Here is a 15,148-nt window from a genome sequence, read left to right on the forward strand (position 1 = left end):
AGGGATGTGACTTCTCTTTCAGGAAATGAAGCGTCGCCATATAGCTAAGCCATTCTCCATGGAGAAGTTACTCTACCAGATTGCACAAGCAGAAGCAAAAAAAGAAAACGGCCCCACTCTCAGTACCATCTCAGCCCTTCTGGATGAGCTCAGGTAACAGACTCGGGGGTCTGGGAGACTCCCAGAGCCCACGCCGGAGAGGTGGACCCGGCTGCCCTTCGGGGGCTTAGCAGGGTAGAGGCTGGGATGAGGAGACAGTGCTCCCTGCCTGCAGCCGCAGAGCCCCTTGGCACTGAGGGGCCCATATGATGCTTTTCCAGATGGGCAAAGGTTTTTTTTAGGGTGTGGTGGTTTTTATTTTAACTTTTTTTTTTTTTTTTTAAGAAAGTAATTTCCCCTTGATGTTTGGACTCAGAACCTCCAGCACCAAGAGGTTCCTCCTCTTTGTGGGAATGACTGCAAGAGGGGCTCCTGACCCCTGACACGTACTTGCTGACCCACCGCGTCAGAGCCTGACTCTGCACCAGTTAGGGAAAGGCATGGATAGCTGCCCCCGGTCCTCCACCCTCCATTTTTTTTTGCCAACCTTTGTAGTGTGTGTGTGGTGTGTGTGTGGGGGTGTGGGGGGTGTGTGTGTGGTGTGGCGTGGGTGTGTGTAGTGTGGGTGTGGTGTGTGGTGTGGCGTGGGGGTGTGGTGTGTGGTGGTGTGTGTGGTGTGGGTGTGGCGTGGGTGTGTGTGGCGTGGGTGTGTGGTGGTGTGTGTGGCGTGGGTGTGTGGTGTGGCGTGGGTGTGTGTGGTGGGTGTGTGTGGTGTGTGTGTGGCGTGGGTGTGTGTGGTGTGGGTGTGGTGTGTGGTGTGGCGTGGGTGTGTGTGGTGTGTGGTGTGGCGTGGGTGTGTGTGGTGTGTGGTGTGGCGTGGGTGTGTGTGGTGGTGTGTGTGTGTGTGGCGTGTGTGTGGTGTGGGTGTGGTGTGGGGCGTGGGTGTGTGTGGTGTGGGTGTGTGTGTGGGTGTGTGTGGTGGGTGTGTGTGGTGTGTGGTGGGTGTGGGTGTGTGGTGTGTGTGTGGCGTGGGTGTGTGGTGTGTGTGGTGTGGTGGGTGTGTGTGGTGGGTGTGTGTGTGGTGTGTGTGTGGCGTGGGTGTGTGTGGTGTGGGTGTGGTGTGTGGTGTGGCGTGGGTGTGTGGTGGGTGTGTGTGGCGTGGGTGTGTGTGGTGGGTGTGGCGTGGGTGTGTGTGGTGTGGGTGTGTGGTGTGGGTGTGGTGTGGCGTGGGTGTGGTGTGTGGTGTGTCGTGGGTGTGTGCGGTTGTGTGTGTGGTGTGTGTGGTTGTGTGTGTGGTGTGTGGTGGGTGTGGTGGGTGTGTGGTGTGGCGTGGGTGTGTGTGGCGTGGGTGTGTGTGGTGGTGTGTGTGGTGGGTGGTGGTGTGGGTGTGTGGTGTGTGGTGTGGCGGGGGTGTGTGTGGTGTGGGTGTGTGTGGTAGGTGTGTGTGGTGTGTGGTGGGTGTGTGTGGCGTGGGTGTGTGTGTGTGTGTGGTGTGTGGTGTGGCGTGGGTGTGTGTGTGTGGTGTGTGGTGTGGCGGGGGTGTGTGTGGTGTGGGTGTGTGTGGTAGGTGTGTGTGGTGTGTGGTGGGTGTGTGTTGTGTGTGTGGTGTGGCGTGGGTGTGTGTGTGGTGGGTGTGTGGTGTGGGTGTGTGTGGTAGGTGTGTGGTGGGTGTGTGGTGGGGTGTGGGTGTGTGTGGTGTGTGTGGTGTGTGGTGTGGCGGGGGTGTGTGTGGTGTGGGTGTGTGTGGTAGGTGTGTGTGGTGTGTGGTGGGTGTGTGTTGTGTGTGTGGTGTGGCGTGGGTGTGTGTGTGGTGGGTGTGTGGTGTGGGTGTGTGTGGTAGGTGTGTGGTGGGTGTGTGGTGGGGTGTGGGTGTGTGTGGTGTGTGTGGTGTGTGGTGTGGCGGGGGTGTGTGTGGTGTGGGTGTGTGTGGTAGGTGTGTGTGGTGTGTGGTGGGTGTGTGTGGTGTGGCGTGGGTGTGTGTGTGGTGGGTGTGTGGTGTGGGTGTGTGTGGTAGGTGTGTGGTGGGTGTGTGGTGGGGTGTGGGTGTGTGTGGTAGGTGTGTGTGGTGTGGGTGGTGTGTGGTGTGGGGTGTGGCGTGGGTGTGTGTGGCGTGGGTGTGGTGTGTGGTGTGGCGTGGGTGTGTGTGGTGTGTGGTGTGTGTGGCGTGGGTGTGTGTGTGGCATGCGTGTGTGTGGTGGGTGTGTGGTGTGTGGTGGGGAGGCCTCCAGGCAGCCCTCCCCGAGGGTGGAGTGGGTCAGGGCGGATGCTGAGCAAAGTGGCGCCTGTGTAACCCCCTTCTCTTCCCCACCATGTAGGTCCCAGTGCCTCTCCCATCCTGGAGCGAGGCTCTGGGTTGTGCTGTGAGCACATGAATTTTGAAGTTTTGGTGATGATACCAGCAGATAGTTTGACTCTCTCCTTGGCTTGGGACATAGGGAGAAGCCCTTACTAGGTGGCCGTGGTTTTGCAGCCGTTGTGATGTGTTTGTCCCTGCGTTACTAAGTCTGGCTGCGGAGTAGCCTCATCAGCCAGGGCCGTCACTGACCTTTAGACTAAGGCACATGGGGCCTGTGCTGAGCCGGGGAGGTGAACTGCGCTCTGCCTCCCGAGCAGGCCTCACTTCCTGACAGGAGGCTGTGTCTGGAGGGAGGCCGGTGTGGGGTGCGTGTGTCCCTTCTGCTGGTGAGCACGGCAGGCCGTCACTAAAGGTTTGGGCCGTCCCCCGTGTCTGGCAGGGATACAGAGCTGCGGCAGCGAAGGCAGCTGTTCGAGGCTGGCCTCCACTCCTCCGCGCGCTACGGCAGCCACGACGGCAGCAGCACGGTGGCGGACGGGAAGAAAAAGCCTCGAAAGTGGCTGCAGTTGGAGACGTCGGAAAGGAGGTGTCAGATCTGCCAGCACCTGTGCTACCTGTCTATGGTGAGCCCACCTGGCCCTGCCGGCGTCCTCACATGTAGTGCTTGGCCTGAGAGCTCCGGGGTTGCCCCCAGAAGAGGGAGGGCACTCTCTGCCCAGGAGACCTGCTGTGCTCCCATCTGTGGAGCCAGCTGTGGGACCTCGGCGGAGCTTCCGGCCTCCGGAGGTGGCTGCCTTACCCACAGTGACCAGGCCACACAGAGGCTGTCCCTTTACTCTGCCCACACGTGGCCCTGTCTCAGTCCCGCGGTGCCTCCTTCTTCCCTGAGGAGCAGGTGGCCTCCCTCTCCGCCCTACTTTGTCGTCACTCCACCCACCACACACTCTGCTCTTCATCCTTTTTGAGGCGGTGAGGGGCGGGTTTCCAGTGCTGGGCAGTGTCTGCCACCCGCCGTGGCCTGTGCCTGGTGGACCTGGGCCCATGGCCTCTGCCCTTTGGCTCTGTTCTTGGCTGCCTGCTTCTGCTCAGCTACATGATCTGCCTCAGCCCCTGAGGACTTCGGAATCTATCCTTGGTGAACGCTGATGGTCCCCCTGTACCATCTGGGATCAGAGATGCTTTTCTGGCACAGCCACTCCAGGCTACAGCAGACTGCATTCCTCTCGCCTTCTCGACTGTGCCCTGCTGGCTTCCTCATGCCCACCTGCCTGCCCCAGCTTTGGGGTTAATAACAAACACCTCCTCCCCCTGCTCACTCCTGTTCCAGGCCAGAGGTGGGCTCAGAAAGGCCCTTCCATGGCTACTGGACGGCTGTGGCCCTTGCCATGCTTCTTGCAGTCTTCCCTTGACCTGTCACCAGGCAGCTGCCCTGACACATTCTGGGTAGGGACTCCCAGCTGGCCCTGCAGATGGCTCCACGCCACTACACACCTTAGCCTGGAACAGAGAGCACGCCCGAAGGCCCTGACCTGCCTCCCTGGGCCTCGTCCCTCTCCACAGTGCCTCACACCTCCAGTGCAGAAGCCTAGCTAGGAGGCGCCCACCCCATATGCTGTGTGGTGCCTGTGTCCCACAGGTGCCCCCTCCGGCTGCACACTCCCTGAGAGGCCAGTGCCTCCGTGTTCCTCTGCTTGTCCGTGGTGGGCCAGGACTGCGACCCGGGTCGACTCTCCTTGGCCTCCCAGTGTGACTGTGTCATGCTGTCTCACCCCGAGTCCTGGCGTGCCCTGTAGAAGAGGGAGGACACAGCCTCTCCCGGATGAGTCAGATCGTCAGATCAGGGCTTTGTAACATTTGAAAGAGCTAAAAACTCGGTGTGTCCTCATCTCCTCCTTACCTAAGGACGCAAATCACATTGTATCAGATAGGCCCACCCTCACGGCCTCATTTGAGCTGATTTACCTCTTTAGAGGCCCTACCCCCAACTGCAGTCACAGCTGAGATCCTGGAGGTTCAACGTTGGCATTTGATGGGGGGGACAAATGCGGTCTGTGACCGCCCTGCCTCCTGTCCTGTAGATTTCCTTCTGTCTGGTTTTTTTCCCCCCGACTTCTCAAAATGTATTACCTAGAGCCATTCGGTTCTTAAAAGAAAATGATGATAAGCATTTTCCCAGATCTTCAAAGTGTCTTATAAACATCACTGATAAAAGCTGCATCGCTTGGTGTGCTCCCTTTTTTTTTTTTTTGTTTGAGACAGTCTCGCTCTGTTGCCTAGGCTGGAATGCAGTGCTGTGATCCTGTCTCACTGTAGCCTCAACCTCCTGGGCTTAGGTCATCTTCCCACCTCAGCCTCCTGAGTAGCTGGGACAGCAGGTGTACCACCACGCCTGGCTAACTTTTTTTTTTTTTTTGGTAGAGATGGGGTTTTGCTGTTACCCATAGGCTGCCTACTTCAGCCTCCCAGAGTCCCGGGATTATAGGCATGGGCCACTGCGCCCAGCTGTCCATCCTCTTGCTGGAACATGCTATTCATTGTTCATGCGTTGAGGGCTGTATGGTAGTTACACCTGGGGGTGAAGCTGGTCTGTCCATGTGAGGTGGCACCAGGTGGCCTCATTTTCAAGCCATCCTTCAGGAACTTCAGAGTTGTCACCTGGCATTTCCTGTCAGCCTGAAAGTTATTTTAAAAAGAATATATTGTGAGGCCGGGCATGGTAGGCCAGTCCTAGTGCTTTGGGAGGCAAAGGTGGGCAGATCACTCGAGGCCAGGAGTTCGAGACCAGCCTGGGTAACAGAGACTAATCTTTACAAAAAATACAAAAAATTAACTGGGTGTGGTGGCGGGGGTATCACTTGAGCCCAGAAGTTCAAGGCTACAGTAAGCCATGATCACACCACTGTACTCCAGCTTGGGTGACAGAGTGACAACCTGTCTCTTTAAAAAAAAAAAAAAAAAAAGCCAGGCATGGTGGCTTATGCTTGTAATCCCAGCACTTTGGGAGGCTGAGGCGGGCCAATCACAGCCTGGCCAACATGGTGAAACCCTATCTCTACTAAAAATAGAAAAAATTATCTGGGCGTGGTGGCGGGCGCCTGTAGTCCCAGCTACTCGGGAGGTGGAGGTTACAGTGAGCCGAGATCGCGCCATCGCACTCCAGCCCAGGTGACAGTACGAGACTCCATCTCTAAAAAAAAAACCATTATAAATCCATAGGCAAACATTGAGGCTTGACTTATGTTGACAGTTTGCGTTGCTTGGATTACTAATACATTTGTGAATTTAAATTTGATGTGTTTCCTGTTCTTCCTGGCCTTGGCCCCAAGTGTTTCTCCAAGGTCTTATTTCTGTCAGTAGGTAGCATTCCCACACTCCTACAACGTGTTTTCTGTTCCTTGCCTAGAAACACTGCAGACGAAAACAAGTCCTTCCCCTCAAGCTTTCTGAGAAAGGCCTATGACCCTTCTCCTCTTGAGTATTAAGACTGAATTTTTCCTTATTTTCAAACTCAGAATTAGAATAGGACTTGGAGTCAGCGTGAAGTATGGGAGCCCTCCCACAGAAGCCAGGTGGCTGTTTCCTTTCATCCGGCCCCTCTCAGCCCTAGACAGGCCCCCAGTGAGGGTCTCTGTCCCAGCACTCTCCTGTGGCCTCAGGCAGCAGGGCGTCCACTGGTGGGATAGCTGTGGGCTTTGTGGACAGCCCGCCCAAGGATGGCCGGGGCTGGTGGGTGAGCTCGTCCACGTTGCAGAGGTCAGGAATCTGTGGTGTTGAGGGTTTTGGGGGAGTCTGCATAGGGTCGTTGGACGCCGCTTGCTCTGTTGACTGTGAGCCGCTCATGGACCACCATGAGAACCAGTTTTGCTGCTGGAAAGTCAAGGGTGTGTTCCCCGCGTGGCCGCCCGAGTTGGAGTCCTCCCATGTTCCACATCTATTCCAGCACTAAGGTGGTTTCGAACACAGGATCTTAGGAGCCCTCAGAACTCAAGAGATGAGAAATACGCACCCCTCACTGTCTTTACCAGCCTGGTGGTGACTGAACTTGTCCCAGGAAAACTCCAGCAGAAATCTGGAGGGGACTTGAGGGCTACCCCTAGGTCTAACTCAGAGATGGTCAGTTACTCACCTTCCTAGTTGAAGACCATGTTTCAGGTGTTTGGTCAGTTTTCGTTTTAGTCCATTTCCAGCGTTTCCAGTCCTCAAAGCCCTTGGCCCGGGTGGTGGGTGCTGGGGCTGCTCTGGCTGGGGCAGTGGGTGTAGGGGCTGCCTGGCCGGGCCTGCTCCTACCTTACCCTCCCAGGGCGCTGTGGAGCTGCCTCCTGACCTTCGGGTGTCCTGCTCTTGCTTGCAGGTGGTACAAGAGAACGAAAACGTCGTGTTCTGTCTGGAGTGTGCTCTGCGCCACGTGGAGAAACAGAAGTCCTGCCGAGGGCTGAAGTTGATGTACCGCTACGATGAGGTCAGTCCCTGCCCGCGGGGTAGGGCGGGGCGGCAGCCTGGTGCCTTCCCTGCTCCCGGCTGGATGTAGGCACTCCGGCCTGGCAGTTCTGTGCCTGGTGGGTAGTCAGGGCTCTGCAGGCCTGAGGTGCCCTGTTCTTAGGCCCTAAACCCATTCAGGCCCCATGTTAGGATCCCAGGGGGAGCGGGGTTCCTGCACAGGCATTTGGATTTCAGAGATGGGCTCTTAAAAGGGCTGAGGCTCTTCCTGCAGTCCCCCGTGGCTTTCCCAAGGGCCACACCACTGTGGTTTAGAGCCAGACCCTTTTTTGTGACCTGTTTCAGGCACAGTGGGATGGTTGGCAGTGGCCTCTCCAATCTCCACTCACTCGATGCCAGCCCCTTCAAGCTGAGAGAGCTGGAAGTGTCTGCGGACATTGGGGCAGGACGGGCCCCATGATGTGAAATCCCGGTGCCTTCCTGCAGGTGCCACACTCTTCTGGAGAGAGGGGTCATAACAATGCACAGCCTGTGCAGCTGGGGGCCGCCCTGAGTGGCGGAACTCCTGGCAGCAGTGCCTCTCCCCTGCTCTGCCCCTCCCCTGCTCTGCCCGCCTTCCCCACGTGCTTCCCACAGACTCTGATGAGGCTGGTTATGAGGAAGGTCGCCACATTGTGGTCATCGCACATTTGAGGCCACTGAGTGGGGTGGGTGCTGCGGGTATGACTGTGAGGGGCCTGGTGTGTCTGGGGGCCCAGGCGGTGGGGCCAAGTGGTGGGTCTCACTCGATAAGCCTTGAGCTAAACGATTGGAGAGCTGGAAGAACAACTCTTTGCATCTGTTTTGTTTCAAAGAGCATGCTGGGTGAAGGCAGTAAGCACCGGCTGTCCCTCCTTCACCTCAGCAGCAAATGTCCAGGCACAGTTAAAAATAACGAAGCCTTTGCGGCTGAGCGTGAGCATGGCTCTGGCACCCTGTGGGAGGCGGCGGCACGGGGAGGCTTCCTCTGGCTGCCTGGAAAGCGCTCTGTGAATCATGGGTTGTGCCTCTCACCAGCAGCCTGTTTCTGTAGTCTGATGTCTGACGTGACCAGATCCTGGGAAAAGAATGGCATTCGGGGGCTGTCTGAGACCTAATGGTTGGTTTTGATGAATTAGGAGCAAAGGTATTTGGAAACTGCATACTCTGTAGCGGCTGAGTAGTTCAGTAAGCATGTCTGTGCCTCTGCCCCCTGTTGAGCTGTGCATTGTTTTTTGTTTTTAAGACGGAGTCTTGCTCTGTCGCCAGGCTGGAGTGCAGTGGCATGATCTCGGCCCACTGCAACCTGCGCCTCCTGGGTTCCAGCGATTCTCCTGCTTCAGCTTCCGGAGTAGCTGGGATTACAGGTGCCCGCCACTACGCACCTGGCTTATTTTTATTTTTAGTAGAGACAGGGTTTTACCATGTTGGTCAGGCTGGTCTCAAACTCCTGACCTCAGGTGATCCGCTTGCTTCAGCCTCCCAAAGTGCTGGGATTACAGGCGTGAGCCACCGCACCTGCCCCATTCTTTTAAATAGGAAATTTCTACCTTGTAAACAGTGACCATTGCAAAATCTTCTTCTCAACCTCCCAGTGTGCCCAGTACACAAATCACCCGTGTCTGGGCCTGCTGACCCGGGACAGTCTGCTTTAAACACCCACCCTTGCTGGGGTGGGGGGGGGCGCACCTAGATTGCAAATCCCTGAATTCATGGCTTGGGTTCTCATGGATGGTGAAGCTTTCTGGGGAGTTTGGAGCCATTTGTGCCTCTGGCCCTTGCAGGCTGGCCAAGCAGGGTGTCGGGCCGCCTGCTGCCAAGCCTGGTGTGAGAGCACTGGTCTGGGGAGGTGCTGTCCACCTGTCGAGCTGAACGCAGGGGAGGGAACGGTGCCCTCCTGTACCCGCACACTGCCGGCTCCTCCTCACTTGTCCTTACGGTAAGGTAGCAGTAGCCACCTAAATGGGTTTTATGGCAGCTCATCCACTTATCCGTTACAGTGTTTATCATCAGTACCTCAAGCAGCCATGACTATGGTGTTATTACAGATATGTGCAGACCGCCCCGCCTTCCGAAGGCACCTTTAACTTGTGATGGGAGCCAGCTGTCACTTTCTCACCCTCATCTTGAGGGCTTTTCAGAGGACTAGAGATCAGGCCCTCAGATGTTGCATTCCATGGCTGGCTTCCTCTCCTGCCAGGCTCATCATGGTTCCCAGCCACCCGTGGCCCAGAGAGATGCTCATAAGATGCACGTTTGCTACTCCTCGCCATGTTGTTTTTAAAAATGAGATGATTATAGGATGTACTGTGTGAAAGTTACACACAGAGTTTTTGGTGCCGACAGATAAATGATTCTCTTGGGTGAAGTACAAGGATATGTATAGGTTGAGAAGTGTTTGCATTTACTTGCATGGCCAGGTTCAGTGGCTGGTAGCTAAAGTGAGTCAAGTAGCTTGGGTATTTGTGTCACCATCCAGGATGTAACAAAGCCCCCGGGTCTCTTTGCTGAGTGCTCTGTGGTGGAGGCAGTGCTCTGGGCTCTCCTGCCAGCCCTGCCCTTATGAGCAGGCAAACCATGGTGGACCAGGGTGTTGATGAGGATGAAACGGCCATGCCTGCTATGTGGCATCAGGAGGAGCTGGGAAAGGGAGACTCACTGCATCTGAGCCTCTCGGGGGCATTTTAAAAGCTGTTGGTTGGTGTGGTGAAGGGGACCGCTGCCCGCTGCCCTCAACTTGCCCCTGCATGGCTGTCAGGGACAGAGCTCTTGTTAATATGGCATGTTAACTGTGTCTTCCTTTCACCTCCAAACAGGAACAGATTATCAGTCTGGTCAATCAGATCTGTGGCAAAGTGTCTGGTAAAAACGGCAGCATTGAGAACTGTCTCAGTAAACCCACACCAAAAAGAGGTCCCCGCAAGAGAGCGACAGTGGACGTGCCCCCCTCCCGTCTGTCAGCCTCTGGTTCATCCAAAAGTGCTTCGAGCTCATCATGAAGATGCCAACGCCCGTGGTCGATTTATATATATTTTTTTGTAATTATTATATTCTAGTTTGGAGTACTTGCTGTAGGATTCAAGCTGTCTTTGCACTAGCTCTAAAGAAGACTTTCTTCTGGTTTTAGAGAACTAATTTTGTTTTAGCATTAAACTGTTGAACTTTTTTTTGTACTTAGAAAACCTAGATACTGCAGTCAGATTTTGGAAACTGCCGTATAGTCACTGTTTTAAAAACCCTGGAGGGGCTGTATTAATTTGTATTGCCCCATGGCTGACAAAAGCCTTTTTTTGGTTTTGATTTTTTTTTTTTTTTTGGTAACTGTTGGGGGAAAAAAGGCTTTTTAACCCATTTTTGAAGAGGGTGAAGTTTGGAGAACAAATTTAAAAACCATCAGTCATGTGAGCAGATTTTTTAGAAGGGATAGGAGACACACACGTGCGCGCGCACACACACACACACACACACACACACGAAACTTGAAATGGCTTTGCTTTGGCTGTCGTCTTCTGCCGTGTGCCAGATGAGCTTGTAATCTGGGAAGCCGGGGCACCCCCGTTTTGTTTCTCTGGGCGGTTGTGGCAGCTGAAGGCGGACGTTGTTTCCTAACCATAGGCGGAACGAGGAGACGGGAGCGAGTGGGCTCTCCACCAGCACATCACTATGCATCTGTTCAAGGAAAGAAGAAAAGCGAGCGAGGAAGACGGAAAAGACTGCCTGCCTTGGAGGGGTCACATGAGGGAGACCTGTGCCTGATTTCATTAGGAAATCCATTCTGTTATTTTTTGGTGCTGTTGGCTACTTTATCAAAAAACCCTTCAATAGCATCCTTAAGATTTAAAAAAAAAAAAAAAAAAAGGAAAAAAAAAAGGAAAAAAAGTGATGGAAGCCGTAAGTGCTTCTTTGTCATCGACGTGCAATCTTTCTAACATTCCATCTCCATCTCACTGCTTCTTGTTTGACACCTTCACAAGTCAGCATTAATCTTTCTTTTAAAATTTGTTTTGTTTATGATCATGTAGAGAGCCGCTAGGAGGCCTGCAGTTATTTTTGAATGTGAAAATGCATTTGCGTTCATCTTGTCTATTTTTTCTCTTCATGTTGTAACAAAAAGGAAAAAAGAAAAAAAAATCCCATCCCTTTTGTACATATGCCTGTAAATTGTTTTAAATACTTGAGCCTTTTTCTCGGTGGGGGGTGGGGAGGGGGGTGAGAAGACAAGATGAAGAAAAGCCTTACATTTCAGTTTCTTCATCGGTTGGATTGGATGCTTACAGGGTTTTTCTTGTAACATTTATAAGTGCTGCTTACATCACTGAACAACAAAAAAAAATAATAATGGAGTAGCTGTTGCCCTTCTCCGGTTGTGTGTACAGTATGTGTGGAATAAAAAAGGGAAACTGTTTTCACAAGCTGTTCTTTGTTTCATAATTGGATTCATCAATCCCGTAGCTACCCATATTGCACTGAGCTTGCCAGTGGTGACTGCCAGGAACGTCCTATGATCCACTTTGTTGGTTGTTGTTGCAGAAGACTGAACTGTTTTGGAATATTTAACAATTACAGAAACAGTCAAGTGTTTTCCAATGTGGTTGTCCGGTTTCTATGGCCTTGCTGTGTACTTTCCCTCTTTTTGACAGTAAACTTCTGCCTATGGCTTACAGTTTGACGTTTAATTTATTAGCGCTGCTCTGCACCCCTCCCTTGGGAGGGAGACTTCATGTGGTTTATTGCGAGTTTTTTGTTTACTTTTCAGGTTTGTACTACAAGGTTTAATAATAAAAACAAAGTTTTTTGGACATTTGTCTGTCTTGTGGAAGATGACTGAATGGAATGAGCTCTTTCTTTTCACATCCACGGGCAGGGGGCAGAGGATTCCCCCCAGCCAGGGAGCAGAGCCACCCCCACACCGCAGTCCTGCTCCCACCTGCCACTGGGTCCCCTTCAGCCTAACCTAATGGTTTCCATGTGGCCTGCGGCCATCCCCCTCATTTCCCATCGAGCCGCGCCCCCCTGCTGAGCTTGCTTTCATGATGAGACGACACTGGGTGCGTTCAGGGTGGTGTGGCTGCAGACAGACCCCCTCACCTCGGCGAGGAGTCTGTCATCTCACTCATTGGGCTGGAGGAGTGATGGCAGGAACACATCTCCAGGGGACCAGTTTCTTTTCATAAAGAATGGAGGATTGCTTTGGGCTTGTTTCTGTTCTTTTGGGCCCAGGGGTGTGAAAGTAGGGGTTGGACTGGCTGGCTACTGGACTGATACTTCCGTAATGATCAAAGGAAAACCCCAAGCTTTGCCAGAGCGGTTTGGCTACAGTAAGCTCTTCTATAGGAAGTGGCATTTTCCACCTGTGAAACGGTAGGTCATTCCCTGCCTCATGCAGAACTGAGCCCTGTGGAGCCTCCACCGCCTGGCCCAGGCCCTGCCCACATGCAACCTCCTGGGGCGGCCCTCAGGACCTGCGCCTCCCTTCACTCTAAGGAATCCTGAGTTACAGTGGCCTTAAGGATGTGTGTATTTAGAAGCCTTTGTGTACAAACTAGCTCTGTGCGCTCTCAGTTTACCGTCCTCACACTTTATTGTTAGCTGTTCTTTCAGTTTCTCACACATTATTGGCAATTATGTAAAAATCAAGAACCTCTATAAAACAACCTGGCTTTCCAGGTAGAACTCCGCATACAGCCAAAACTGGATTCCAGTGTGGCCAGACAACGCCCATGTCCCAATTTAAGAGTCGCTGTCGTCACTACCATTCGGAGTGGCCTCTCTGTCAGTGTGTGATGTGGCCAGGGCAGTGTCCACCTGAACTTCTTCCTCATCAGACTGAACAACGGGGGACTCCCCACCCTCACTGATGTCCTGGGTGGCCAAGTCGGTGCAGGTGGAGGAAGAGGAAGGTGGCTTGGCTCGTAATTCTGAGGGATTTGGAACCTGGAGGGTAATCTCATTCTGACAGGTACTGGATTCAGGCCCTGCAAAACAACGTAGGGAAGAAAAAGCCCTGTCATAAAAATATTGCGAATTAGAATTGCTGCCAACAGCTGTGGAATGTGCCCATCATGAAAGGGGTGTGTGGTTTTTGTTCCAGGCACCTGGGCCCTGCAGAACTCGGGAACTGCCCTGGAAGACACTGAGCTGAGTGATGCCAGAGGCAGCCTCAGGCCCTGCGGTGACCCTTCTGTCCCCTAAGGAGTCAGCCACCTGTGACACAGATCAAGAGCTCCTAAGACTGTAATACGTGTGTAATAGAGGCCCAAAGGCAAGTGCTGCGTATCTTTGAGGAGCAGTCCTTGTAACCTTGATAATCTAGATTTTTTTTTTTTAACCCTTTGCAGTAATTCAGAGACACCACTGCTGAGAAAGTCGGAATTACTGGCCTTTCAGCAGTTCTCCAATTTTATGGAACTAAATAGGCTCTTCGAGGAATCAAAATTCTATATGCAGGTGTCACTGTTTCTAAATCTTTCCTTGACTCTGGGTGAGGGTTCATTCTGGTTTCCAGTATTCTGGCTTTCTCAGGATGGGGGCAAATGCACCCAAGCCCCTTCTCTTTCCTGGGATGACACCGTTCTAACATTGCCAGGAGAAGTGGGGGAGAAGTTTAGAGGAAGCTGAAACCGTGGTAAGGGTAGAACCTTCTAGAGATGGCTGAGGTGCTGCTGGGACGACTGAGCTTTGCCTTGACCCAGCCAGAAGAACTTGTCTGAAATTTGAAACGCACCAAGCCCAGGTACAGGTCTGGCACCTCGGTCAATATTTGCTGCATGAATGTGAAACAAAATTTTGGGAAGGGATGAAAGGAACTGAAGTGCAACTAAGTTTTACAACACAGGCCAAGAGCTGAACATATACCATGGCTTTGCCCATGGCAGGCATGTCCCTAAATGCCTGTCACACGAAGAGGGAAGAGTTTCCCTTGAGCCACGCAGGAGAGTCCGCATCTCCATGCAAACGCCAGTCCTTAACCACAAGGAGCAGACTCAAATGGATTTCTGGGTGGTAAAGGAGGGAAAACAAGAAAGCTCTCAACTCACCAAAGTTACCAGAGTGGAGCATGTCAAATCTTTGAGAAGAATTCATGACGGAACCACACCACTGTTGCAGCTGCCACACAGCCATGTGGAACCGTGGGGTTAGGGAGCCAGGAGCTGGCTGTGAGCTTGGGGGTTTATGTGTAAGCGACTGGCAGATGGTTCTCACATCTCCCCTTGGGAGGGGAGTGGCATTTGTCAACCCTACCTAAGGCGGGGGACAGCACAGTGTTCTCTTCTCCTCCCGAGTTCAGGAAGACGTCCAGGGCCTCCTGGTCAGATATGTCCATCAGGTCCATCTGCTCCAGCATGTCCACGTTCACTTCCATGGATGACATGCTGCCTATGGGCTCTGTGGATAGATGAGCAACACAAGAAAGGACACGCTGTCTTTAATATTACTTTAAAAGGTGAACTTCCATTGGCATTAGGCTAGCTACATTGCATTTTCTAAGCTTACTTCAAAATGGAATTTGAAGCAACGTATTAGTAGATGACATATGGCAGTCTGGCACTTTAAATGCATCCTAAATCACCCTTGGCAACTATTATTACCTTTTACACTTTCCTTAATCTGTTCATCCCCAGCCCTTTGGGACGCTGAAGACCAATCTCTGCATTAAGCGAGTCCCGGCTGTTTGGAGTAGGACGCTCAGCCTGTCTCAAAGAGGCCAACATTCCTGCAGCAACAGTTAGCGACCTTCCTCCCTGCCAGTCACAGCTCTGCTTCCTGCCTACAGTTGCCCCGAACCTTCCCGGCAGGCACACTCCTCTAATTGCAAGTGGAGTTTCCACTGCCCTTGGAACATTTCTCAGGCCTAATGGCAGAAGGGGTTTGACCATCTGTAAGCTCTAAGAGCTCCCTGCAGTGGAAGCACAGACTAGGAGAAAACAAAACCCAGCCCGCCAGCAGACGGCGACCCCATGAAACAGCACATGCCTAGTCGGCCTCAGCCCGGGCACTGAGCACGGGACGCCCCACAGGTCTTTACTCATAGGCAAACTACCTCTATGGTCCAGAAAACCACAAGCCACATAAGTTATCCTAGCCATCGGGATGCCTGGCAGAAGCAAATGCAAATTATTTCTGGAAGGACCCTCCCTTAACCTTGGTTTATACAAAGTCAATCCCAACCCAATCTGGCATTTGTAACACATGAAATGAGCCACTCTGAGCGAAGGGCAGCAGAAACAAACATCATCCTCGCTGAAGAATGCGAGATGGCCGTTCACACACCGCGGTCACAGGAAAGGTGAAGTCAAAAACAAGGTGTCAAAAATAAGGACAGATATTTGAAAGCCAAATAATGACTAGGTAGAAGAG

The 15,148-nt window shown here is 52.9% G+C and overlaps 2 protein-coding genes across 11 annotated transcripts in view; one reads left to right on the forward strand and one right to left on the reverse strand.

Annotated features, from left to right (window-relative positions):
• The window catches only part of JARID2 (jumonji and AT-rich interaction domain containing 2), a 278,177-nt gene extending 266,568 nt beyond the window's left edge, over positions 1-11,609 (forward strand). For all 9 annotated transcript variants that reach the window (XM_063665836.1, XM_063665835.1, XM_054491177.2 and 6 more), the window contains 4 exons: positions 23-153; positions 2,775-2,958; positions 6,687-6,794; positions 9,607-11,609. In XM_063665836.1, coding sequence (XP_063521906.1) covers positions 23-153; positions 2,775-2,958; positions 6,687-6,794; positions 9,607-9,789 — 606 coding nt within the window. In that variant the 3' untranslated portion in view covers positions 9,790-11,609. The remainder of the gene's footprint in view (positions 1-22; positions 154-2,774; positions 2,959-6,686; positions 6,795-9,606) is intronic.
• Positions 11,610-12,352: 743 nt separating this feature from the next.
• DTNBP1 (dystrobrevin binding protein 1) overlaps positions 12,353-15,148 on the reverse strand; it is a 143,078-nt gene continuing 140,282 nt past the window's right edge. For both annotated transcript variants that reach the window (XM_054491182.2, XM_063665839.1), the window contains 2 exons: positions 14,033-14,176; positions 12,353-12,765 (listed from right to left, as the gene is read on the reverse strand). In XM_054491182.2, coding sequence (XP_054347157.1) covers positions 12,521-12,765; positions 14,033-14,176 — 389 coding nt within the window. In that variant the 3' untranslated portion in view covers positions 12,353-12,520. The remainder of the gene's footprint in view (positions 12,766-14,032; positions 14,177-15,148) is intronic.

This window comes from Pongo pygmaeus, chromosome 5 (assembly GCF_028885625.2).
Source record: "Pongo pygmaeus isolate AG05252 chromosome 5, NHGRI_mPonPyg2-v2.0_pri, whole genome shotgun sequence".
Lineage (NCBI taxonomy): Eukaryota > Metazoa > Chordata > Mammalia > Primates > Hominidae > Pongo > Pongo pygmaeus.